Here is a 27199-nt window from a genome sequence, read left to right on the forward strand (position 1 = left end):
GGATAGCAGCTTCCTCCCTCCATGGCAGCCAAAAGCAGAGGCGCTTGCAGGAAGGTACCATCCCAACACAGTATGTGAATGCACACTTAGACACCACACAGCACTGGGATGTGGCTAATGGAGTCCTGAAAGAGCCTGTGTAGAGAAGATGGGGGAAATGTGCAGGTTTGCAAGGTCTGAGATTACTTGGGCTTTTCCTGCCTTTTTCTTTTGCTTAAGGGATGGACAAGGAGCTGAGATTTATGACCCTTATTAAAGAAAAAAATGTGACTTGCTAGGGTGGGGACACTTGGTTTATGCAATCTCTCTCTCTCTCTCTCTCTCTCTCTCTCTCTCTCTCTCTCTCTCTCTCTCGTTTTTAACAAAACCAAACCAGAATGAACTGATGGATTTGTAATGGCAGTTTGTTTGTTGCTGGAGATTGCTACTTTGCATGCTTTTTTTTTCTCTTGCAGGGTATGTTCTGTTTTGTGCTTTTCCTTTTAGAAGCTACTAAAGGGTGTTGGGGATACTTCTGACTATTATGAAGGCCAAAAGGTAACAGTATTGTTCTAGAAAATGAGCATAAATGCTTTCCAGTGATGCTGTAAGGCATACATGCTGTCTTTTTTTTCCCCCCCCCTTGTAGGCCTGTTGACTGTGGCTGCTTTTAACCCTTTCATCTTTGCAGAGAATGCCACTGTGTGACAGTAACTGAACACTGGTCCAAAGTCTTTCCCAAAGGTCAAGGTTCACAAGGTGAGAGATGATATTTTGAGCATGAATTTAAGTATTTATTTGAAGGTCCATTCAGACACAGTCAGTAGATTGGTACTCTGGAAATGATATTGGGCTCTAAGTGGAGGAGAATTATTCTGAATGTTATCCATCTTTAATGGGATTAGAGTGACTTTATGTTGGTATTCCTATCCAGGCAAAATCAGAATGACCTCATTAAATGGCCTGTGTCTAATCATTTAGAAGATTCAGGCCTGGAAAGAAGCAAGTTTAGAGGATGGTAGGCGGCAGGGACTTGTAGAGAATGCACTGTTTTGCATTAAGACTAAAGCAGCACACATGTAGTAGTTTCCCGATGATTACAAAAAAAGAAGGACTTCGCCAAATGGAGGCAGCTTCGCCACCTTTTTGGGATTTGAGAAGTCTGAAGGTAGATTTGCCTTTTGTTCATTCATCACCTTTCTTTTTACCTTGCTCTCTGTTAACCTGAAAGGTTTTTCACTCAGAGTCAAGTGGTGGAATGGCTTTTATTGATTTTGGGGGCTGTTGACAGTGAGTTTGCCATGGGATTATTTGTGGCATACATTTTAATGTGGAATCCTAATGCTATACCAGGAGGAAAGCGGGTAGTCTGGCTTCATCTGTGAAAAGATGCCTGTTAACTCAAAGGTTTACAGCAGTGGATGGCAGAAAATGTCTAGTGCCTTATGAGGTGGAGGTTAGATTTGAGCTGGCATTTTTGTGCACCCTCCAGAATCACAGTTTTTGCAGAAGAGAGAAGACAGCAGGAATGAATGTAGCCAAGGGAAGAACAAAGGCAGTGAGAGCTTACAGGGGAACGCTAAACATTTTGCCTTGGGGTTCCTTGTGAAAAGAACTTCCACTTCCCCAAACAGGAAACCAGCAGCTCCAGAATCACATCCAATATGATGTCATCAACAGATAGAGCTGGTTCTGTCTTCTGGTTCGGTAACAGTACAGTCAAGGGGAGCCCATACAAGACATGATTGAAAATAAATTTCTCCTCTACTCTGAAGAGGGTATTTTGTTCCTCTTCGCGGTCAGCAGAACTGAGTCTTTTCAGAAATGCTGAGGATCTTAGAATTGGCTGTGTGCTGGCAGTTGGTGGGCAGAATATCTGCCCTGGAGGGTGTCAAGTATGCAAGGGTTTTTATTGTTCAGAAATATTCCGTGCGGTTGCAGAGCATCCAGTGTGTGAAAAAACTGGCAAAAGGGAAAAGGGAGTGTATGGTCAGCTCAGAGTACTTTGTGTAGTATTTAATAGAGATAAATGTAATCTCGGACTGATAGACCAGTAAATAGCTTACGTGATGGAACAAAATTCTTGACAAATCACTGTGCTGAAATTGGTTTTCAATTCTGCAACGGTTTGGACTGCCAGAGGTGCTGTGTCTGAATGTGGGCAGAAATCTGCTTGCAAAGCACATCCTGGTCCATGTTGCACGATGTGCTGCTCCTGCCTTTTTGGTGCCAACTAAAACTCAGATGGCTAATATGATAAACCTTAATTAGCTTGCTACAAGAAACTGTTTTATAATTTACTCCTTCACTCCTGTCTTGAGAAAGCCAGTGATTTTTATGTCACTTTGACAGCTAACCCCCCTTGTAAGGAGTCTTCCTTTGGTAATATGTTTAAAAGCCCTTTTTGTAAAGCATTGTATGTCACAGAATGTTCTGGTTTACTCTCTCTGTGGTTTTTAGCTTTGTTCCTCCCCCTCCCCCAGAAGGCTCCTGAAAAATAGCATTTGTTTTGCATTTAGGCCGGTCTTTCCAGCTGCAAATGCAGTGTGAGGTTGGAGAGCTGGTTCTCCAGGGCAGCAATCGGGGAAGCTCATCTTGGATGGAGGTCTGTCTCAGGTGGCGGTCTCCTGCTGAGCTCTAACAATGTGGCAGCCCAGGTCCCCGGGGGAGAGGATCAGAGTTTTCTGGGCTTGGGAATGTGAATGTGAGTGTGAGTGTGGAGAACAGCAACAGCATTAGCATTCGCTTTCCTGGAAGAGCCAGGAGGGAACGGGGTGGCACCCATACACGGGCTGGGCCTGTGTGTTGCTGTCCCTGTTGCCTTGGAGGCAGCCACACCTGGAGCCCGCAGCCCCGCGCCTGGTCGGGATTGCCTGCAGCCGTCCCCAAGGCGGCCATCTCCTCTGCAGGAGGAATGTGTGGGTTTGGCTGAAGAGGGTACACTGGAAAGAAAGTGTCACTGGCCGTCGAACCCTTTGCTTGTTTTTGTCATTTGCCTACTTAGAATCATTTTTTCCATGTGAAAGAACATTGGATCCAGGGCTTTTAGAACTCGGTCTCCTGGTTCTGGAGGGCTCTGCTATCTCCTGTTTCCCTCTTTTGTCACAAAGAGGTTCCCCGCCCCCACCCGCCTTGACTCCTTTTTAAAGGAGGGTCTAGGAAGGAGGCAGCCAGCACTGGAATGGGATTTTCTGCTTAGCCCTTTGACCAGGATGGGTTCGAATTTTAGGATTTCTCCTCTCCCAACCTCTTTATTTTTCCCCTGGAAGTGCTTTCTTGGGCATTGCTGTGGGGTATAGTCTGTCTTCTGTTGGTTTTGAATAACCTTCCCTGTGTCCTTGGTAGAACTCCATCTGGCTGTGCATCTGGAGCAGACGTTGCCAATACAAGGGAAACTGGAAGTATCTGGAAAAGATCTGGGGTTACTCCCTCCTCATTCCCTCAGTATCTCTTCCTAATCAATACAATTCAGTAATAAAACAATAACAGCTGCCACGGTAAAGGTTAAGGAAATCCACACCTTTGTGTTAGAGTTAGGGGAGGATCTTTAACCAAGTCATGACTAAATAATGAAAAATTTTTAATTTTTAAATTTACATGTAGTATAATTTATTAGTGGTGTACAGTTCTCTGGGTTTGACAAACATATAGCACTGTGTATCTGCCACCATTATCTGTTAATAAGGAATAGTTCTGTTGGCCCCAAAACTGTCCTCCTGATGTCCCTTTGCAGTCAGACTCATCCCCTGGCAGCTACCGGTTGGTTCTGTCCCTATGTCTATATCTTTTCCAGAATGTCATACAAATATTTGAGATTCATCCATATTACTGTGTGTATCCATACTTGGTTCTTCTTTATTGCTAAGTTGTAGGCCACTGTATGGATGTACCTCAGCTTTTTCTCCTTTCACCAGTTGGAGGACATCAGGGTTTTTCCCAATTTTTGGTGATTGTGAATAAAGTTGTAAACATTTGCATACAGGTTTTAGTTTGAAGGTTAGTTTTTATGTCTCTTTGGTAAATACTTCAGAGTGGATGGCTGGGTCATGTGGTACAGTACATGAGAATTAGAAGTTTGAATGAAAATAAATTCAGCTCGTCACAGCTCACACACACAAAAAGATCCAGTCAGCTGCAGTTAAGACTTCTCAAGTAGGAGATTGTAGCGAACATTATCTGAAGACACATGAGAGATGACCGAGATAATAGACCACTCACTAACAGGATGACATGCTTTATAACCCAGAACTAATCGGAATTAGCCAAAAGTGGAAACAAAAAACTGCAAGTGGTAAAACCTTCTTTGTTTCCTACAGCAGTTATTTTTAATCTCTTCAGAAACATTTGGCAGTTTAATTTTTGCATTTGTCTTCAGGTTCAGTAAAACACCAAACAACAATAGAATAAAATTTTTGGAAAGTGGTACTGAAAATCTTTGTTGACATCTTAGTTGTGCAAACAACTTAATCATAAGTTGTCTGACTTATTGACTGCCAAAATATTGGTGCTTTTTAAAAAAATATATTTTATTGATTTTTAACAGAGAGGAAGGGAGAGGGAAAGAAAAGGGAGAGTTAGAAACATTGATGAGAGAGCAACATCGATTCACCTGCCTCCTGCACACTTCTTACTGGGGATGTGCCCGCAACCAAGGTACATGCCTTTGACCGGAATCGAACCTGGGACCCTCAGTCCGCAGGCCGGTGCTCTATCCACTGAGCCAAACCAGTTAGGGCTTGGTGCTTTTTTAACATTTGAAGTTATTCAGCTTTTATGCCATTTAAGGAAGTAAAAAATACTTAAGCAATATCAAAGCAATGAAATAGGTTGATTTTGGAGGCAGATTATTTTTTTAGAGGATAAAATAGTGTTCAGGATCGGGAAGAACAAATAGACCAAGTTATGGTGATGTAGAGCAGGGAGAGCCCCGAGAAGTGGGGAGTGATGTTAAATTGGGGATTATTTCATCCACTTAACAGATACTTACTGTTTACTAAGTGCCGCATGTTGTGCTAGGCACTGGGAGTACCGGAGGGAAAGGAATCCAGAGAAAAATTAGTGGGAAGTAGCCCACAGATGCTATGACAGGAATGTGAATGGGCCACCCAATGCCATGTGTCCAGAGAGGAGCCCTTGAAGAGATAGCTTCTGAGCTGAACCATGAAAGACCAGTAAGAATATGTAAGGCAGGCAAAGACTTGGGGGAAGAATGAGAGTCTGGTGAACAGTGTGTCAAGGGCACTGAGGGAACTTGGTGTTGACAGTGGTTTGGGCGAGTGCGGTGTGGGAGAATAGAGGAAGCTTAGGCAGTCAAGGCCAGACTTCTGAAGGTCATTCTGTACAGTCCATTTGAGTCCTAGGGTAGTCCCCGGGAGGATGGCATGGAGGCTGGTCAGGCGGGAGGCAGGGAGGTCAAATGATGGGACCAATGCAAGCAGAATCCAAGAGAGAAGCCCCAGGGCGTGATTCACGGTGTTGCAGTGGGGATGGAGTGGTAGGTGGTGACCGCCTTGGGGGCAGGCAGGCAGGCCTATGGTTGTTCCCGATGAGATATGGGGGTATGGGGGATGGCAGAAGAGGTGGATGAAGGCTCTCGGAGATTACTTGCCACTGGTTATTTATTTATGTCTCTGAGATCCTGAATTAGAAGGCAGAATAGATTTGGAAGGTGGGAGGTGGAGGGGCTTGATACAGTGAGTTCAAGTTTGGGTTGTCTGTGGGGGTGACTTTTATCTCCCAGATCTGTTTGGGCTGGAGGTCTAGATTGGGAGGATTTAGCATAGACCAGAAATAAATCTTAAAAGGTGGAAAAAGGGTTGGGTTTAATGGTTTATATAGTAAAACCATAAGTGAAGTAGGAGAGTGGCTGAAGAACTCAAGATACATGCTTCAGGAAGTTGGAGGGCCAAACATTGCCAGACGGGTAGAAAATTTTAGTAGTTAATACCTGCAGACACTGCAGTCCGCCATGGTGGGCCTTTCTATATGTTACGTCATTTATACTGAAACCATGAGATTAGCTACGTACTGTTATCCCCATGGTGCAGGTGGGGAAACAGACAAAGATCCTGGCCAGGGTCTGCCAGCTCATAAATGGTAGTAGAGGCAGAATTTGGAAGCCTGCTCCTCACTACCAGCTATTCTGCATGGGGGAGCACAATTTGACATGGGGAAATCATGAGAGTTGTTTAGGGGTATGGAGATAAGAGGGGGGAGTTGGAGAGAGGGCTCAGGTAAGTGCTCAGCAGCACCGATGTGCAGGTTAAAAGTGGCAGATGGTAGAGGTGAGAATGTGTAATGGAGATGGTTGAGTCCCAGTAAGGGCCCTTGTAATTAGCCAGATTTCCCTGACTTGAGTCATCATGGTGAGAGAATCTGTGTCTACACCAGAGACGGTGCTAGAAATAGCATGTTGAAAAGACAGACATTTTTACTGGTACTAGGGTGAGGATACAAGTTGGAAGGGAGAAGAAACAAAGAGGTGTTTTTGTTTTGTTTAGTCTTTGAAAGGGATGAGAAAAAGTAAATTGAAAGTGGTGTTGAGAAAAATCTTTTGTTCCAACAATAAACAAACACTGGTTAGAGAGTTCTTTGAACCATCGTCTACAGATGGAAAGTTCTAAATTCTGTTTTAAGAATGAGGTGTGCGAGCAAATTCTGCTTAACCTAAACCTGGAGACTGAAATAAGTAATTTTTAGGCAAACTCTGGTCTTTTTAACTGTCCCACATAAGTAGCCTCTAGTCGGTGGTGTTTCCTGTCCGAAATGCAGGCTTTGTATTGTTTTGTTTTCAGTCAAATATTATTACAACTTTACATAATTAGAGATTCCAGACATCTTGAAGGATTTATGGAAGCCTGAAGATAGGTTTTAAATGTTTTCCTTTTAGAACATAAACTCCTGCTTTCCAAAGGCTCACTCAAGAGCCTAGTAATGGGTGTTGATTTTGGTAGTTTTCTTCTATGAGGAACAAATCCTTCCTAGGAATCTGAATGGTAAAAATTAGATTGCTGAAAAACTTACTAGGTTAGGAAATTCAAATACTTACAGTGATTGAGCCCATATTGGGGTGGGAGGAGGGGTCATCTGTTTTTAGTAGCGGGTAGCAGGTTTGGAACTAGAACCCAGCACTCTGGGCTTCTAGTCTAAGGCTGTTGCATCATTACTTTCTCTCTGCCTTCCAAAATTTATTATATGTATTTCGATGGTATATAAATCAGCTCATTTATAATCCTTATATCATGTAAACCTGAAACCATGAGTTATTCAAATGAAGCCTCACTCATTGATAAGCTGGTCTATTACACTTGTTGATTTAACATAGCAAGAATGCCAGAGGTAGTTTGAAGTTTGTAGCTTGAGAACTGATTATGCCTGGTGGTGTGGTTAAATCTGGGGGGTAAGGCCACGGAGATTTTCAGTTGCCTCTGCCTAACCCTCAATGAAACAGAAATCTGAATTCTGCCCACTGACTAGCTATGGGACCTAGAACGAGTTACTTAAAATAAACCATACTTTTCTGGAGGTTTTTTTTTATTAGGATTAAATGCATATAAAGTGTTAAACAGAGTGTGTGGTAGGTAGTAAACCCTTTAAAACCTTGGCTATTCTGTCTTCTGCAGCCTCCTGTTTTTGGGAAAGGGCTTTTGCTCAACATTCTTTTTTTTTTCGGTCTAGGAGTGTGTTGTTTCCTCTGGCCTTCCTTTGATCTCATTTGTAAGTGGATTTATTTATTTTTTTGGCACCATAGAAACACATACAATGAGAGTCTCTTGCCTTGTCTGTAGGTTTTCATTTACAACTGCCCTGTATCTGGTTAAAAGTGGGCGAAATGTGGGCAGGAGGTTATGTACTTGTTCCTACTTGACTATATTTTCATTTGTAGGTGGGAATCTTGCATGAATTTTGTAGTTATAAATCTTGTACTTCAGTGTTCTTAGCTTTTTGAAAAATTCAGCCCAGTGAGTGGCTATAGTCAACATTGTCTGTCTGTTGGTGTAATTTCTGTTGGTCAGAATTTTAAAAAGCAACCTGATTGTGAAGGTATGGCAGGTTTGCCAAGGCCTTTGATCTGTCCCTTTCCCCTGGCACTTTGCTTCCCATGTTTGCTCGACAGTGACCAGATACTCATATCTACTTTCTGGGATTTGGTGGTGATGGAAGATTGAGTGCAGAAGGCGTCCAAGGGATCTAGGAGGAATTATTTTGTGTCTAGAACTGCTCCGTCCAGTATGATAGGCACCAGCCACATAGGGCTATGGGGCGCTTGCCATGTGGCTAGGCCTAATTGAGATACACACACCAGGTTTTGAAGACTTACACAAAAACTGTGTGAAATAATCTCATTAATAGATTTTTTAGATTGATTGCATGCTGGAATGCCACGAGGACTGAAAGCTGGGAACTCCGATGTCCTCTTGCACTCAGATTACCTGTGCTCCTTCCAGGGCCCCAGGTCCTAGGTCGTCTGTGTCTCTGCCTTGGGGGAACTGTGTTCCCTTTCTTGTGCATATGGCTGTCCCATAGCCCGTATATTGCCATGTCCTCATCTATTTATTTATACATATTAAATTTTATTTATTTTTATTTAAAATTTTTTTAAAAATTACAGTTTGCATTCAACATTATTTTGTATTAGATTCAGGTGTACAGCATAGTGGTTAGACAAACATATACTTTACAAAGTATTCCCCCTGATATTTCCAGTACCCAGCTGGCACTATACATAGTGATTACAATATTATTCAGGACCCAGAATCTCATTGATCCTGGTCTAATTCAGCTTGGAGCTTGGGAGGGCAGGGTTACTGATAACCCTAAGTGGGTGACAGTTTTCAGTGGGCTTGTGAGACACCCCCTGAGGGTCAGTACAGTAGGAGTCATACAGACAAGTGCAATTAGCTATCTGATGTCAAGACATTCCTCATTTTATAATGGGATGCTTTCTGGAGGATGTCATTGTAAGAGCAAAATCTGGTAGCTGCCTTTGTTCAGACATCCTCACAGCCATTGAGTGAATGAGCAAAGGCAATGAGAAATGATTTATATGTGTTTATTAGCTAAGTTTAACAAGCTGGAGGCAGTGAAAGGGGTCTGCCTTTTAATGGAACATGCTCTTGTTCATGTATGAAAAAGACATTGTTGACCACTGTTGTTTATTTCAGTGGTAAGTGGATTTTCCTTGGTTTGTTCTGTCTTTCATCTCTTCTGCTTATAGCCTAGAATGCAGAATTTCTAGACACCACTGTCTCAGGAGTGTGGTCTGTAGCTTTGCCTTAATTCACTCTTGCCAAGAAATAACTTGCCCATAAGTGAATTGAATTTGTGTCCTTAATTTTTTTTAAAAGATGTATTTTATTGATTTTTACAGAGAGGAAGGGAGAGGGATAGAGAATTAGAAACATCGATGAGAGAGAAACATCGATCACCTGCCTCCTGCACACCCCCTACTAGGGATGAGCCCGCAACCAAAGTACATGCCCTTGATTGGAATCGAACCCGGGACCCTTCAGTCCGCAGGCTGACGCTCTATCCACCGAGCCAAACCGGTTAGGGCTGTGTCCTTAATTTTTATACTGTTTTCTAATATGCTTACTTGGATTCTAAGGGTAGAGGTGGGGGGAAGAATGCAAAAAAGGAAAGATTGACTCAAGTAGAGATTTTGATAAAAATAAATTTCGGGTAGAATTGTGAAAAAGAAGCGGAACGGAGCTTGACAAAAAGAGAGAGATGAGCCAAGGAGGGAAGTGATGGAGAAGTTTAACACTTGGCACAAGAAGAAAATGTGCAGAAGACACTGAGCATAGTTTTCTGGCTAGGACAGAGATTTTGAGCCAGGAAATGTTGAAAAACAAGAGTCTCAAGGAAGATTAGCTAAAGGGTGACTTGGCCACCCTGGAACGTGCAGCTAAGGAAACTGTCTGTGCTAAGCCACTTTTGATTTCTGGATGGTTAGGACTTGCAGCGAACCTGACAAGTGAAAGTCTTAACCTATTTTATGCCTGAGGACTTGGAGGCTCTGAGAAATGAACAAATATGCCAAGGCTAGGTTGCCAGTCAGTGTGGGGGTTGGCATTCATACCTGGGTCTTTCTGACCCTGAAATCTATACCTCAGTATAGTAGCCAAAGTGTATGAACTCTTTAAAAACAAAAGTCTACTTTAAAAAAAATCTTCACTTGTCTTTATTGATTTTAGAGAGGGGGGAGGTGAGAGAGAGAGAGAGAGAGAGAGAGAGAGAGAGAGAGAGAGAAACATTGATCAGTTGCTTTCTTTAAGGGCCCTGACGGAATTAAATCCATGACTCTCCAGTGCAGGAGATGATGCTCCAACCAACTGAGCCACACTGGCCAGGGCTGAATGAGCTCTTTTGAGTGTAGAAATTGGATCTTTTCTCTCTTTTCTATTTACTCAAAAGCAAAAAAACAATGTGTAGCTTTCAGTATTTCTTCCATTAATGCATAGCAAATGTTGATTGAGTAATGCATTGGACTGAGACACTGGAGGTAGGAAATTTGGCAGAACAGCCAGAGGAATAGTTAATACATAATATTCAGGGTCTTATGGGTACGTAGATGTGTATTTGAGGCCTTTCATAGGTTAGGGGTATGTGGGGTGTGTGTATGTGTGTGTGGGGGGGTGTAGTTTGAGGCTCTTAATAGGTATATAATCCTTCTGGCAAAAATGCAAGTCTGGTTTGTCTGGCCAATGTTAATTTTGGGAAAGATTAAACACATAGTTTAGCAGTTGAGTAATAATAATTATGCTTTAGTGGTTTTGATGTAGATGACTCATAAAATTAAAAAAAACTCTGTTCCTCTAATCTTGAGCATTAGGATATTGTTGACCTCTGTTGGAGTTTCAAATTTAGCTGTAAGTTCTCTGGTTACATGGTGCTCTAATTTCACATTCGTAGAGGCTAGGACAAATTTGTTCCGCATCTTAGAAGACCTCGCTGGGCTGCCTTTCTCCAAGAGGCACTTCAGTGAAGGACATTATCGTTATACCCCATGTGGTTGCTGGGAATTCCTAATGGCACCTGTCTTGTTATCATCACCTATTTAGGAGCATCAGTGTTGTGGCTTGGTTTCTTCTAGGCTCTCTCTATGCTAGGACCCTATTGCTGACCTTGTTTGGATACTATAATAACTCACATTACTAAATACTTACTGTATTCCAGGTACTTTGGTAAGTACCTGCCTAGGTTTTATTTAATCCTCACAATAACTCCAGGAGGTAGATTTGATTTTCTTTTTTACTGGAGAAAGCCAGCTTAAAGAAGTTAAGTAATTTGCTTGGAACCATGTAACTTTTAAAGGAAAGAGCCAGGACTCGGTTCAGTTTGTCTTACTCCAAAAGCCCATGCCGATAGCCACTGCAGTGCACTGTGGTTTTACAGGTATCATTTTTACAGCTAATGGGCAGAGGTTCAAATGTCGTCGAGGTTCATAGCCACTGCTGCTGGGTCAACCAGTATTCCCCCTGTTGGCATGATCCAGGAGGGATGTCTTGCTTGTTCCATGACACTGCTGTGGCCATGGCTACTGAAAATAGGTAAACATTGTTACCTGGTCCCCTTTCCTGATTTTCCTTCCTTCACTATATGTATGTGTGCGTGTGCATTTTACAACACCGATAGTTTCCTTTCGACAGTACTCACCGAACCAGCCCAACAGGGCTTTTGTGCTCAGTTTTATTGAAGGCAGGGCCCCTTTAGAAATACCTGTTTATTGCTCTTCCTCCAAATTTGGAGGTGTATTCCCTTGGGCTGATGCAGAGGTGCCCCTGGAGAGGAACTTCCAGGAGAAACATGGAGTTAGCATTGTTCAGAAACATGGGCAGGAAGCATCTCCCTCACTCTCTACCCCAGAAGGCACTAGTATTTCCTAATACTATCTCTCAAGGAGAGTACTTTCTTAAACCTGTTTCAAGTGTCTCCCAAAGATGTCTCACTCCGAAAGCTTCCAGCCTCAAATAAGCTTGGGTAGTGCTCAGCCTGGATCCCCGTAATGAAGATGCCTGTTGGAAGTTCAGAGAAGCCTGGAGAAAAGAAGGCTGTGAGTGTGTGTGTGTGTGTATGTATGTATTTAACCCAGCATTTCCCAAATTCCTAGACTGTAGAATCAATTCCTTCTGCCCTGTTTTTGGTGGGAAGTTTAGTAACAGGAGGAGCATTCCTGGGTGAACATTTTTCCAAACTGATGGTTGTCTCAGGTGAAATGAATGAAACTCGAGAGAGGGCCTTTGAGTAGAATATAGCGATTGACAAAATGATGTCATCAGTTCTATTTCTCTGTTTTTCTTTTCTTTTCTTTTTTCTGTTTTCTGTCTACTCTAGGAAGAGAACTTTTAAATAAATTTATTTTAAGTCAACAGTCAGTAGGCATGTTGTGATGATGACTTTGGGGGATGCTTTCAGTCATAACATATAGATGAAAATACCACATTTCATAATTCCACCTGTAAGTAAAATAGGTATCTGATAAGAATTGCTTAACGATTAGGCGATGGCCTCATTTGGCAATCTAAGAAGGGTTATAATAACTATGCGGGGAGTCCATTTGTCCACACCCGACCTCAGTTGGTGGGAGAGGGCAGGGGTAGGGGTGGTGAGCTGCACCAGTGACTTGCCACCATCTCCATGCTAGAAGGCTCTGGTGCGGATGACGAGGGGAGCAGGTTTATCATGATTTTAGTAGGATTAGGTCTTGGTGGGAAGAAGGCAGGATGATAAGGGGAAAGTCTGTTCCCTTAGAACAGGGTTTTCAACCTTAGCACCACTGACATTTGGGGCTGGATAATTCTTTGTTGTGGGATGTCCTGTGTATTGTAGGAGGTTTAGCAGCATCCCTGGCCTCCACTCACCAACTCACCAGATGCTAGTAGCACCTCTTGCCCCTGCCAAGTTGTGATAACCAAACATATCTCTGGACATTGCTAATTATTAGTGTGGTGGAGGGGCAGAATCCCCCCAGTTGAGAACCACGGTCTTAAAGCCTTGGGGCAAGAACAATACTTCCAAACTTTGAGGAGTGAAATTCCACAAGTAAGACCTCCCAGGGAAGCAAGTGTCTTTGAACTGTAAAACCCCAGATAAGTGAAGAAGAGCTTCAGCTACTCATTTTCCCTTCCATGCTTCTAGTCCTGGAAGTCTCAAAAATGTTTGAAGCCCTGGCCAGTTTGGCTCAGTGGATAGAGTGCTGACCTGTGAACTGCAGGGTCCCAGGTTCGATTCCCAGTCAGGGCACGTGCCTGGGTTGCAGGCTTGATCCCCAGTAGGGGTGTGCAGGAGGCAACTGATCGATGATTCTCTCTCATCATTGATGTTTCTCCCTCTCCCTCCCCCTTCCTCTCTGAAATCAATAAAAATATATATTTTTAAAAAGTTTGCAAATATTTTAAATTTAGTATTTAAAACAAAGAAAAATTACGGGTAAAATCAGAAAGAACATAGCCAAAAGTAGAACTGCTGGTTTGATTAGAGCATTTTAGGGACAAAAGCCCTGTGCAGGATTTAGATTTATGTGTAAAAATTTAGAGGGCTTCAGCAGGTGACCAAGGAAAATTACTTTGAAGCCCCCCTTTTTGTACTCAAAATATCACTTCTAGTTTAGAAAATCTATATTTGCTTCAAGCTATAATTGTAGAGATGCCACTAAAAATGTGGCATTTATAAAATTCCAAAGGAATGCTTCTAAATCCTTTATGAGTTTTCCTCCTAATCCAGGAATCCTTTTGTTTTTAGTAGTTAAATGGATAAGTGAGTGATTTCTTAGTTTTGAAATATTGGAATTCACCAAACATGCTTCATTAAAAAAAAAAAAAGAGGCAGTTTATATCCAACAGGGAAGGAATTTAGACTTTTTTCCCCTTGCTTTCTCATCGTGAAACTATTTGAATAACCCAGTTCAAGCAGAGGCTGTAATGAATTTTCCTGAAGTTTATTAATGGTGACAGGTTCAGACCAGACCCTTTCAGAATTTCTCATTGACGAATTAGTAAATTCCGGCACAAGGGTCTTTTAGTTAAAAGAATGCCTATCCGTTGGGAGACAGAGCTCGTACAATAGTACCTTTTATGGAATTTGCCAAGATTGATAATTTTGACAATGCCTAAGTTCAGAGGAAATTTTAACTTCCAACTATGTCCCCCCAGATTTTGAAAACGCACACCTACACTTTGGTGGATGAACTTTGAAAAACATCATTCCCTTGTCAAAATGATGTGCACCCTAAGCCTTTCTATGAATTTCACACATATATTTTATGTATCTATATGTAAACATATACAAATGCAATATGCTTATTTAAAAAATTTTAATGTGTATATATTTATGACCTGATTTCCCCCCCCCCCCATGGTATATCTTGATTGTTCAACATAAGTATCTATAATAGTTTTACCTTACTTTTAATGACTGCATAGTACTCCGTAAAAAGATGTAGCAGAAACAATAAGTGTACTTAAACACAGTGGAACTGTATACTTACAAATGGTTAAGATGGTAAATTTTATATCATGTGTATTTTACCACAATTAAGAAAAGGAATGTAGCATAATTGATCTATTAATTTCCCTGTTGGTGGACATTTATGTATTTTCCAGGGTTATTTTTATACAGATGCCCCTCACTGTGGAAGGTTTTGTTTTTTTGCTTGAAAATACTGCCCCTGTGCCCTAAGATATGGCAAATAGGACCCTTGCCCTTTTTTCTTTGGAGTAACTAAGGAAAGAGCAGGTTTTTTCTTTCTGGACTTGGAGAGTTTTTTGATTGTGGGGGTGCTGTTGGAGAGACAGACTTCTGCAGTCATCTCCTTAGCTGAAGCTTTTGTTTCATTGGCTCGCAAACTCAGTTGGGGCCTGGACAAGCTCTGCCCGGAGCAGCTCTTTACTGTCCCAAACCAGATATCTGCAGAGATGGTCAGCCCAGGGAGATTGCCTGCTTCCCAAAGGCATTCCTGGAGGTGAAATGAAGGACACTCCTGGGGAGAACACAGCCAGATAACTGGGCCAGAGGCCTTATTCCACAATACAGTTGTGCAGGCACGAGGAGGCCGAGGAGGCACTGGGCAGGAAGAACCCTGCCAGCTGTCAGGTCTGTGTGCAATGGTTTGGTGCTTAGTTAACTTCTGTCCTTGATTTTTTTAGCAAAGCCACCTTTTGACATGTTAACCTGAGGGCAATCCTGCCCTTCAAGTTTACATTCTGCTTTCTAAAAACAGGGGGCATGTATTTTGGGAAGCTTTGTATATTCAGTAAGTAGATATCCCACTGTTCCAAGAACCTTAGCGCTCGTGGTAAGTAGCCAGCACAGTTCTATTTTTGCCTCTGGAGCAAGAAAAAGAAAACAGTGGTCATGCGGAATGACTGGAGGTGCTTAATTTGGGTATGTTTGATGCAAATTTAGTCACAGGATGATCCAGCAAGCACCCTGCATGTCATGGTGGGTGAGGGGGTCTGGTGGGAGAAGAGGATAAAGAAACTGGTCTGCTGTAGCAGTGAGGGACCTGTCACCTTCCATCTGGGCTTGCCCAGAAAATCACACAGCAAAGCAGAACCCCCGAGCCGGAGCAAGCAGGAGGAGCATCTGTGTCCTTCGGGACTAGCAAAAGTGTCCTCTCCCAAATCCAAGTCCCTTTCAATGCTGGAGCCACACTGAGCCCGAGGAAGCTGCGGTCAGTCCCACTTCCTGAGGAAGTGACTGAGGCGGCCAGCTTTGTGAAGGCTGCCTCACCCAAGTCCCACAGGGCAGAGGAGTAGAAACTGCATGCAAATTGGTTTTCCTTTGAGCAGGGCTTTGGGAGTAAAGTAGTCTTCCACAACTGGGCTTTTTGTTAGCTTAGTGCTTTGCTTTCAAAAATGGGCTCTTACTGCCCTTCTATTCTCTATTCTCGTTGCCTTTTGTGGTTGTCCTATACTCCCCGAAATCAGTACCTCGACCCAGAGAACTTTAGGTCTTCCCTAGAACTTTTGGAATTATGCTCTTACCTAAGTTATGAAAACCCAATATATTTTAAGGGAATTTAGTCATTCTTTATGGGACGTTTGAATGATAAAACACAGTCTTTATGGGACGTTTACTTTTGTACAAGCAGACTCAGGATAAAACTCCTGGTTGGTAGTGGAAATTGGGCATTTTTGGAACTTGCTTGTGATTTTAGCAAACTACAAAAGAAAGTCAAACTAAATTAGTCCACTCCATGGGAATGTAAAGAACCACTTCGAATGGCCCCTGTCATGGCTCAACATCACGTGTTTGCTAATAAAATATTTTCATTTTGAATTTTTTTTAAAAAAATAAAAATGTATATGATTCACACTTTTCTTTCTCTTTTCCCCGTTGTCAGCCAATTGTGGACCATATTTTCTCATTGATGTTTCATTCCTCCCCACCATTTACATAACAGTGAGTTACAAGCCCTGAAGTTAGCTAGGTAGAGGTGACTAGACTGCTGGGCTTCCTGTTTCCAGGTGGCTGTCACCAGAAAGAGGACAACTTCTTCAGGGTGAACCTTAACTCCATCAGGTTGTCGTTCTTGAGCCATGTTCTATATATTGATGTTATATCCTTTTTCTTCATGTTACTTTTACTTGCCTCTTCATATATATCTTAATTTTTAAAAAAATGTTTTTATTCAGAGAAGGGAGAGGGAGAGAGAGAGTAACATCAATGGTGAGAGAGAATCATTGATCAGCTGCCTCCTGCACTCCCCCTACTGGGGATCGAGTCCACAACCTGCGCACGGGTCCTGACTGGGAACCAACCGTGATCTCCTGGTTCATAGGTAAACAACCATTGAGGTACACCCACCAGGCTATATCTTTGAATTTTTAAATAAAATCCAGTTATTAAGAAAACAGCACTCAGATTAATTTGTACATTCTACTTAAAAGGACATTTTTCAGACGTGGAGCAGGTGCTTAAGAAATCCTAAATCCTAAATAAAGTCATCAATACTTACATATTATGACCTGGGCTTATCTAAGCATTTGCTTTCCTTCTACCCAGAGGGCAGTTGCTGTGCCTTGGACTCCAGTTTCCTCCGTGCTGTTTTACAGGAAAGGGTGGCCATTACCTCTTTAATGACTTCTGGTTACTTTTTTGACCTTCAACTGTACCGAGTATCTGTTTGCTAAAATCCCCATGATTCTGAATGGCACTGTTAAAGGAATTCATTCTCCCTCTCTTTTTTGAAAAATTTTAAATGTAATAGGAAGTATGATGTGAATGGCATGTCAGGTACTACCTCTATTCTCACCGACTGTTTTAAATGTGAATGTCTCTTTGCATGTTCTGTTTCCTCTCCTCTCTCTTTACTCTTCCTTCTCTCCTCCTCTTTCCCGTGACCTGTCCCTTCTGGTAGATACAGGGCTCCTTTCTTTAGAGAGGGACATGGGACCCTTGAACTTATGAACATTTAAAAATCAGATAAAACAGATTATGCTTTATAAATGGGGTTAAAAAGTTTTCTCATACTTGATTTTGGTCTATGATTTTGCATGTTTTAAGACTTGTTACTTAAAATGAGAATTTGTTTATAACAAGTTTGACTAAAGCCACTTTACAAAGTTGACTAGCTACCTCATTCTTTCTGACCAGTCCTTTTTTCTTGTTGACCATATCTATTTCTTTTTTCATCTTAGCATGATATGATATTAAGTGCCAGCTGAAATCAGTCTGCCTTCTTGAACTTTTGGGTTCACACTTGCCTTGAGTTGGGGAAAGTAATTTATTGTTTAAATAAGATTTCCTTAAGGCTAAGATGCCTTAGTAGAAATGAAAGAAAAAGAGTACTGAAATATCAGACATATGGTTAAGTTATTCTTTGAGACATGTTAAACATAAAGGTTATATTTAAGAGCACAAGTAAACGATTTTAATGTCCCCATTTCCCTCATCCTTCATTTTATCACATGAGTTAAAAATATATCTTCAGAATTTTAAAGCAATGGGTGAAACAACATTGTATGCCTTAAAGGTTATTTTTTGAAGTGTTCTTATTTTTATAAGAATTCTCAAAGGAAGGGAAGTTCTCTGGTTTCTTGCTTTGGCAAAATTTCTTTAGAAAATATAAAAATCTATATTTGAAAGGGTACACTTGAACAAATGTATATGTTGAATTAACATGGACATATGTCTGTGACATGTTGCAAACATGCATAGACATAGAACGATGTCTGTGGTACATTGTTAAAATTATATATATGTATTTATGATTACGTACTCATTTAGAAGTCTATATTCCAAATGTTCGCAGAGCTTATCTCTGATGAGTGGGTCTTCTGGAGACTTACTTTCTATTGCTTATACTTCTGGGGTTTAGAGTATTAGCAAAAAAGCATATACTACTCATAATAAAAATGTTTTAAAAACCCATGATTAGAAAGTATTTTGAATACATGGGTAGCCTGTTGGCTAAATAAAGCTCTTTTCAAAGATGCTACTGGGACGTTCAAGTTAAGAGTGATTCTAATGGAGTAGCAATGCTCACGTAGAGATTTTGGTTATATTGGCTGGAAGGTCCTAGAATGGGGGCATGAAATAGAGGAAGCTGGATGCCATTACTGAAGCAGAACTCACAGAAAAACTCAAGATTCCGCTACTGGTGGGTGAAATGATGGGACCTACCATCTCTGCAGTGTTCAGCACATAGAAAGTCTTCAGAAATGCTTGTCAATAAACTGAGAGCAAGTTGGTTATTCCAGGTTATCAAATCAGCAATTTCTGATTTGTGCTTCAAAGAAAAGAAAAAGAATAATTAGAAGTTCTGTGAGGTACTGAATTTTTTCTGAGAAATAAGTTCATGGTTAGCTTTCAGAAATGAGGTAATTGGGAAGCTGTATACATTTTTGTTATTTCATATAGTAGAACTGCTTGGAGGCCTAGCTTACCTGTGGAATGGTTGCTCTTAACGTTTTGTTTATCTTTAAAGGGTGTGGCTTATCACTCTCATGTGTGTAAGCAGTGATTGAATGGGGTAGGATGGTGGCACATTTTTACCTAACTGCCAATCAGCGAGGTGGTCCCAGAATACCCTGATCCTTCTGGAAAGGCCCCAAAATGTTCCTTGGGTTGATTGTGGCTTTTTCCTTGTCCTGTTACTGTCTTTGGTAGTGAGATAGATTTGTTTCCTCTTATTCCGATTCTGACCACTTAAGGAAGGAAGAGACGCTACATAGCTCATCTTTGTCGAGCCAGTATCTTTGTAGATTGTTGTTGTTTTCTTATTCTTACTGTCCATCATTTGCCTGATCATTCTCAGCACTTTTGCTAAGAAGTATAAATACATGATTTTCATCATAGAAAGCCTTTCCTCTTTAGGAAGGGTTTAAGTAATAAAACAAGTGAAATAATATTCTTACTATCAAATCTAACAAACCATGGCTGGTTTGGGCATTAACTTGCAAGGCTTTAAGATGATTGACCTTCTTGCCCTGACTGGTTTGGCTCAGTGGATAGAGCGTCAGCCTGCAGACTGAAGGGTCCCAGGTTCGATTCCGGTCAAGGGCATGTATCTTGGTTACTGGCACATCCCTGGCGGGAGGTGTGCAGGAGGCAACTGATCGATATTTCTCTCTCATCGATGTTTCTGACTCTATCCCTCTCCCTTCCTCTCTGTAAAAAAAATCAATAAAATATATTAAAAAAAAAGATGATTGACCTTCTTATTCTTCCCTAAGAAGTGAATTAATCATTTGCCTTTTCTGCAGTTTTGATCCTCCATTTACCCACTTTACTTCCATCAGACTTGAAGTCTTCCTCAATGTCAGGCACTCTTTGGCATTTTGTTGTTGTTTATTTCAGAGAGGAAGGGAGAGGGAGAAATAAAAAATCAATTATAAGAGAGAATCATTGATTGGCTGCCTCCTGCACGTACCACACTGGGAATCAAGCCCACAACCTGGGCATGTGCCCTGGCCAGGATCGAACCCTGACCTCCTGGTTCATAGGTCAATGCTCAACCACTGAGCCACTCTGTCTGGGTATTCCTTGGCATTTTATGAACAGAAGTAACATCAATTTTTTCTAGGTATTTTGGCTGTTTTACCTAGGCTCATATTCTGCCCTGCCTGCCATATTTTAGAAGTTAGTGTACATTAAGGTTTTGGGGGCAATTGGAATCATAATAGATGCATTGGGACTTGGAGAAAAGTTACCATCCCAAAGGAAAGACCCAAAGAAATTGTGCCTGAACTTTCCCCTTCTTCCCCCATATCCCTGTGGCAATGGGCCAAAGAACAGAGGCTCTAATTGGGCTTTCTGTGTTAACTGTCACTGAAGTTCAATCCAAATTGGATTGCCTCAGTTGGATTGCCTAACCGGGCACACCAGCTGGCATGGTGGTCTCTGCAGGGGAGTGTGCGTCTCCGATGCCCTACCATCTCTGCTGCTGTGGTGGTGTCTCCTTATTGGCTGCAAATGAAATAGACTCATTTCCTGAAGGTGGTATTTCCCAGAAGGCACACAGCACCTCTGAGGTGCTCTTAGGAGAAAAAAAGGTCTAGAGGGCAAGAATATTTGGTAAATATTAGGTACTCCAACCCTTTGTGTTTTAAAGTGCACATTATTATATTAAAGATCTCAAAAGGGGTGGGGATAAAGATTGGGGAAGTCTTTTGGTAAGGAAACCAGTTAAAACTTTAACTGATTGTCCCTAGAATCTTCCTTCTCTCCTTACCTCTACAAACAGGGCATATTTTGGGGTACAGAGATGAAGAGAGTGTTGGAGCAGCCTCATACCGACTCACCAGCTCATTGCATGCTCCTCTCAACTCCATCAGTGACATTGTTTTAGTAGCTTGAAATGTATCATGGTGGGAGTATTTAAATCACAGAAATGAGTAAGTGCTTAAAACCAAGGCTCCCCACCCCTTAGACTCTGGTTCTTAAAGGTTAGTAACATTCTGCTGATATTTATCAACCCAGTTCCCTAAAGATGTTGCAAAAGGGTACTAGACATTAGAATACATTTCTGAAATCCACATTTTATTTTTAATCCTCACCGAGGATATTTTTCCTATTGATTTCTAGAGAGTGGAGGGAGGACGGAGGGAGGGAGGGAGGGAGGGAGGAAGGAAGGAAGAGAGAGAGAGAGAGAGAGAGAGAGAGAGAGAGAGAGAGAGAGAAATATCGAGGTGAGAATGACATATCAATTGATTGCCTCCCGTATGAGCCTCTACTGGGGCTGGGGAACCTGCAACTGAGTTAGGTGCCCTTGATGGGAATTGAACCCACGGCCCTTCAGTCCGTGGGCCGACACTAACCACTGAGAAAAGTGTTCAGGGCTGAAATCCACATTGTTAAATTCGTTGTAACTTGTCTTCCTTCTTCATTATGGCATTTTTAAAAAATTGTGGTAAAACATACACAACCTATATCAACCATTCATAAGTATATGATACAGTGTCATAAATACATCACCCTCAATAAAATGTTTTCAACACCCCCAACAAAAAACTCTGAACCATTTAAACAATAACTCTTCCTTCCCCTTTCCTAGTCCCTGGTAATCTCTCTTCTACTTTCAATGAACTTGCCTATTCTAGGCCCCTCATATTAAGTGGAAAGTGCAGCAGTTTTTATGTGACGTGTCTGCCGTCTGGGATGGGAAGGTGGAGAAGTGGGGTTAGCATACACTTGGAACATTTTTAGCCATAAGCATCTGTGTGTGGATACCTTTATTTTCCTCCCCTCTGCACGCATTTTGGTCCGTATGAATGTAGCTCTTAACTGTGAGCTACTTCAAGTCCTTCTTTAGAGGCATTATATAAATTAAGCAACACACGATGTACATAACTGTTAACGATTGACGCCGGTTGGGATTAATCAAGTAGAGACTTGTCTTCAGGAAGCTTTGAATAGGAAGATAGACTAGCCTGAGGAGTTGAGCATATGAAGATCAACCAGCAAAAGAACAAGCTGGGAGACAGGGTCCCAGCCTGTGACCTTACCTTTTACAATGGGCAGCCTGCTTAGCTGGAGACATAAAAGGCTGCACAGACTATGTTCTTCAAAGGCCATGGCTTTGTTTGGGGGTCACGTCTGAGGTTGTAAGCCTTTTTCTTTTTCTTTCTGTTTCTACCCCCCAGGGTTTGAACAGAGACAAGAAAAATTCTGGATTGGGATTTCTCTTTGATATTGGGCCTCGTCTAAGGGGGACTTGTTATTAATATTTCATTATAAATGCTCTTAGATTTGCTAAGTTTGATGAAACAGTTCAGCTGTTTCTGAATTAAATAATTTTATAAGCTGTGTACTTAATATAGATAGATAATGTAAAAGTAGTTGAATGCTGAAAGGTTTTCTTCTCCACTCTGTTTTCCCTTCCTTTTACTTTTAACTCTCATCGAGTAAGGATCTTCTAAATGCATTGGGGTTAGGTAAGAGAGACCTTAAAAAAGAAAAATACATTTAAAAGTTCTTCCTGCATATTCATGAAACCTGATTTTTCACTAAAAATGACTTCCTGGGTTTTCAATTATATGACATTTGTGACAAATAAAGGCATTTGCTGTATTTCACTGTTTTGGACCACACTAATGCAGTAGCACCCTAAGGGTTTCATTCAGTGAACCATTTTCTTACTGTGCCGGCTTTGCATTTGCATTAGGAAAACCCATGAGTATGTTTGTTTGTTTGTTTTTCTAAAAATATATATACACTAGAGGCCCGTTGCACGAAGATTCGTACGATAGGCCTTCTTTCCCCTGGCTGTCAGCACCAGTTTTCCTCTGGCACCCGGGACCCAGACCTTCACTCTGGCCACCGCCTCCCATCTTCGCTCTGGACACAGTCTTCACTGCGGCTAGAGCCTTCAGTCTTTGCTCCTCCCTCCGGCCGGAGTCTTCAGTCTCCGGCCAGAGCTGCTCCTGTAGCTTCTTCCGCCCCCCACCCTCCCTGGGTCCCAGGGGGGGCCACCTTGCCTGCGGCCTGGCTTTCCGGCGGCTCCTGGGGTCGCACACGGGGGCCTGGATGACAGCTCCCGTTGTTCCACCCTGCCTGCAGTATGCAAATTAACCACCATCTTTGTTGGCGGTCAATTTGCATATCGAGCTGATCAGCCAATGGCAATGGTAGCGAAGGTACGGTTAATTACCATGTTTGTCTATTATTAGATAGGATATATATATATATTTTTTTATTGATTTCAGAGAGGAAGGGAGGGAGAAGGAGAGTTAGAAACATCAATGATGAGAGAGAATCATTGATTGGCTGCCTCCTTCATGCCCCCCCACTGGGGATGAAGCCTGCAACCTGGGCATGTGCCCTTGGCCGGAATTGAACCCGGGACCGTTTAGTCCGCAGGCCGATGCTCTATCCACTGAGCCAAACCGGAAGGGCCCCATGAGTATGTTTTATTTGGTTTTGGGTAAATGAGACTTGAGGAGCAGAGCGATTTTTGAGTTGTTTACATCGAGGAAATAGATATGTAGTTAAGATGGTTACTTATCTCTTTTTAACAATTTTAACTTTTTGGCAAATATATGTACATAGATTTTAAAAAAGCAAACAGTATTTTCCAGTCCTCTTCCCTGAAGGCAATTAATTTCAACTCTTTGAAATGAACTCTTCTGTTAATTGACTTTTTTATTTCTAAATAATATACTTACTCTGCTAAATTTGGACTTCTTTATTTGAGTTGTTACCTCCCGACTATATGGAGGCAGAAGGTCTGGGTTCTGTTCCATCCTCTACCATTTCCTGGCCATATGTCCTTGAGCAACATACTTACATTTTCTCTGCCTAATATATAAAACAGGAATAATAATAATAACAGTAATGGCCCCAGGCCTGCCCTTAATGTTGCAGGGACAAGAGTACAAAGGGAGACCAGATGGCTAAATATTTAAAAGGCATAATGAAATATTTAAAAGATACATTTAAATATTTAAAAGGTATATACCATATGCCTTAATATTTTAAAGGTTTAAATCAGGCAGTATCTATGGCCTGGCCCCACCCAAGCTTACTCCTCAGGCATCTCCCTCAATACCCAGGCTCTGAAGACACCCTCATCCTTGGACCAACCCTGTGGCTGAGTGAGTCCAGCCCAGGTGGGAGCAGGGCCAGGATCCAGTGGACCCAATTGCAGTTTGAGGGAGCCTGGAGAGAGGGCTGGTTTCTTCATCCAGGATAATCTTGAACTCCCCTACACCTGACTTTTCTGACATTGTAAGCACCTCCCCAAACCTGTACCATCTGTGCAGGGGGCGGTCAGAGAGCCCTGGCACCTGGGGCAGAGTCCGATCTGTACACTCACACACACCATCTATTTTCCTCCCCCTTTCCCATAATCCCCATTCATGCAGCCCCTTTCCAAAATAACACAAACAGAACTCTTCTGTGAGAGTAGAAAGAAAAAACAAGTCTTTGTTTTGGTCTGTTAGATAAGTGGGTTGTCTATAAGCCCCGGCAGGCTCAGGGCAGAGGCTCTTCTGTCTGGAGGCAAAGGTGCTTAGTGCCCCTGGGCCGTGGTGAGGATTAAGAAGTTAACTCGGCACAGCTCTCACAGCAGTGTCTGGGCAAGCCCTGCACCTTTGCTCATGTTTAATTTTTTGGTGTTCTGTAACTCTGCTATGATATGGACTGACTTCATTTGCTTGTGCTGGGCCGTCAGAGGTAGAGGGTTGCCAGATTTAGCAAACAAAAAATGCAAGATGCCCAGATAAACAATGGAACATACTTACACTAGGAGATTAATTGTTGTTTATCTGAAATTCAAATTTAACTGGATGTCCTGTGTTTTATCTGGCAGCCCTGTGAGGGCCCTTGCAATCCCAGACTTGGCTCCTTTACTTGTCTTGGGAGATAGTCCTGTATTTTTTTCTTTATAATATCCTCTCTGCATTTTCTCTTCCTGAAACTCTTATTAGTCAGATGTTGGACCAACTAGATTGAATTTGTAATTCTTATGCCTTTTCTCTCGTATTATGTGGATGTCTGTTCTAATTTCCGGGTATATCCTGATTTCCTTGACTTACTATTTTTTTTAACCTGTTTTATTTTTTATTTTAGTTTTTAATATTATTCTCTAACTTCCTTCTTGTTCTTTGGGCTCTTCTTCATCATAACTTCCTCTTTTTTCTTTGCGGATACTATTATATGCATATTCTCCCTGTCTGTGGCAGCTCTGTCCTCTTTCTGTTTGTTTATTGTGGTTTATTTTTGTCTCTTCCTGCTGGAGGCTTTCACACAGGTCTGGCGATCTTTAAGGATGAGGCTGTGAAAAGCTGGTTGGAAGCTCTGCCCGCACAGGTGAGACCTGGTTTTTGGGGGGCTTCTCTGATTATTCATGGAGCTGCACTCTCAGTGCAGGGCCCCACAAGTCAGCATCTGGAATTTTTTCCCTGGAGCTTTTCGTGGGAGACTTGGCCATTTTGCCTGGGGAATAAACTTGGCTTGTGGTCTTAGAGGTGGAGGAAACTGAAGGCCAGGCTTTCTGTCTTCTACTTCAGTGCTGCTCGTCCCTAGCTGACCCAGGTTGCAGACGGTCAGAGGTCAAACGAGGGCTCCTTCCAGGCCTGACTAACATCCTCCATCACCATAGCCGCCTCAAGCAGAACCTTGGGACCTAACTCCTTTTCCCCCCAATATATATGTTTTTATTGATTTGGGAGAGGAAGGGAGAGGGAGAGAGAATCACTGATGGGCTGCCTCCTGTACAACCCCCCCCCACCCCCCCCCCCCGGCCAATGGGGACGGAGCCTTGACCAAGAATTGAATTGTGATCTCCTGGTTCATGTGATCTCACTGAACCACACTGGCTGGGCCTAACTCACTCCTGGACTCTGCTGGCTCAGTGGCTACTCCACCGTCCTCTTCCTTGACTCTTTTCTCATTGCCCTTTGGGCATAGAGTTACTTTTTGGCAACAGCTTTATTGAGAATGCAGTCACATACTTGCCCCTTTATAACTTAACATTCTGTGGTTTTAGTCTATTCAGAGGGCAACCATCTCCAGGCCATTTTAGGACCTTGTTATTACCTCAAAAAGAAGCCCTGTGCCTTTTAGCTATCACTCCCCAGTTCGCCCTCCCTCCAGCCCTGAGTAACCACCAGTCTGTCTTACATATTTGCCTATTTTTATCTTTTTAAAAATACTTTTAATGTCATCTTTATAGACTTCCAGAAGGGAAGGGAAAGAAGCTCATGAATTCAGTCAACATTCTTTCATGGGGAATTTTTGCCATGTATAAAAGAGTAAAATACCAATAGCATTGTGCCTGTTCTCTACTAATGCATTCTGAGGACTGACTGAAGGACCCTCTGACAGACATGGGAATTTTCCTCCTCTGTTTTCCCTCTCTCTCTCTCTCTCTCTCTCCCCCCCCTCCCTCCCTCTTCTGTCCCCTCCTCCTCTCCCTGTCTCCCTCTTCCTTGTTTAATATCTCTGCCTGACTTGAACTTCTGACGTTTTGGAGCTGGGAATTGCCAAGCCCAGATCATTGGCCATCATGTCCTCTTGGCTTCTAGCAATTTTCAAGTGCTTGAAGAGTATTTGGTCGTTGACTTGGGAGCTGGAAGGTCTGCCTTTGAATCCAGCCCCCAAGTGTCTCAGGAGTTGAAGAAGTGGAGGCTGCGTGCTATGGTGCTGTGTGAAAGTGGTTGTTGCTTTCAGTGACTTCATAACTCTAGTTCTCATGCATTTATTTACATGGCTCTCATGCTCTTTGGCGGGCATTTCTATGGGCAGTTTTAGAAAATGGATTTTTGGGGTCTGACTGAACCAGTTAGAGAGAGAAGACAGCCAAACATCAGCACCTGTTGTAAATGATGATGATTACACATGGGAATGGAGTCACACATTAGCAAGGTCTTTGGGATAGTCCTGAATGAGTGCTAACCATTCTTGGGGCTGCTGCAGGGAGCCCTGTCCCCCATTCTGGACCTCTGGGATTCCTGTGTGGCTCCTACTTTCACAGCTGCCTGGCCGTGGTCTTTCCCTCTCTCACCTCCAAGGCTGCCCCCCTTTTTCCCAGCAGGAAGGGCAGCCATTCAACTTACCAGAGAACTAGCTGGCGATGGAAGATACCTCTACAACAAGACAAGAACTGCATAGCCCATTTTTGCTTTGACTTTTCTCCAAGCCCAGTCTGTCCATTGCTGTTTTTCTGTAGCTTTTCCTAGAATGTTGGTTTAGGACTTACAGTCAGCCATCTGTGGGGCCTGGTCTGGGCAGCTGCCAGTCAGCGGTGAGCATGCTCTAGAGGTGGGGGCTGGGC

The 27199-nt window shown here is 42.4% G+C and overlaps 1 protein-coding gene across 10 annotated transcripts in view; it reads left to right on the plus strand.

Moving 5' to 3' along the window:
* ZNF532 (zinc finger protein 532) overlaps window positions 1-27199 on the plus strand; it is a 97803-nt gene that overhangs the window by 2329 nt on the left and 68275 nt on the right. Inside the window, exons 1-3 of one of the 10 annotated variants that reach the window (XM_023752641.1) lie at window positions 13-54; window positions 456-537; window positions 629-738. Coding sequence is in view for 5 of the 10 variants with exons in the window: in XM_014454418.2 (XP_014309904.1) it covers window positions 524-537; window positions 671-738 (82 nt within the window). In the remaining 5 variants the exon portion in view is untranslated. Of the gene's footprint in view, window positions 1-12; window positions 55-347; window positions 538-628; window positions 739-15051; window positions 15073-25059; window positions 25234-27199 lie in introns of those variants that run through there. The other 9 variants (XM_014454418.2, XM_006087143.3, XM_014454425.2 and 6 more) reach the window with 9 other exon arrangements.

This window comes from Myotis lucifugus, unplaced genomic scaffold (genome assembly GCF_000147115.1).
Source record: "Myotis lucifugus unplaced genomic scaffold, Myoluc2.0 scaffold_36, whole genome shotgun sequence".
NCBI lineage: Eukaryota > Metazoa > Chordata > Mammalia > Chiroptera > Vespertilionidae > Myotis > Myotis lucifugus.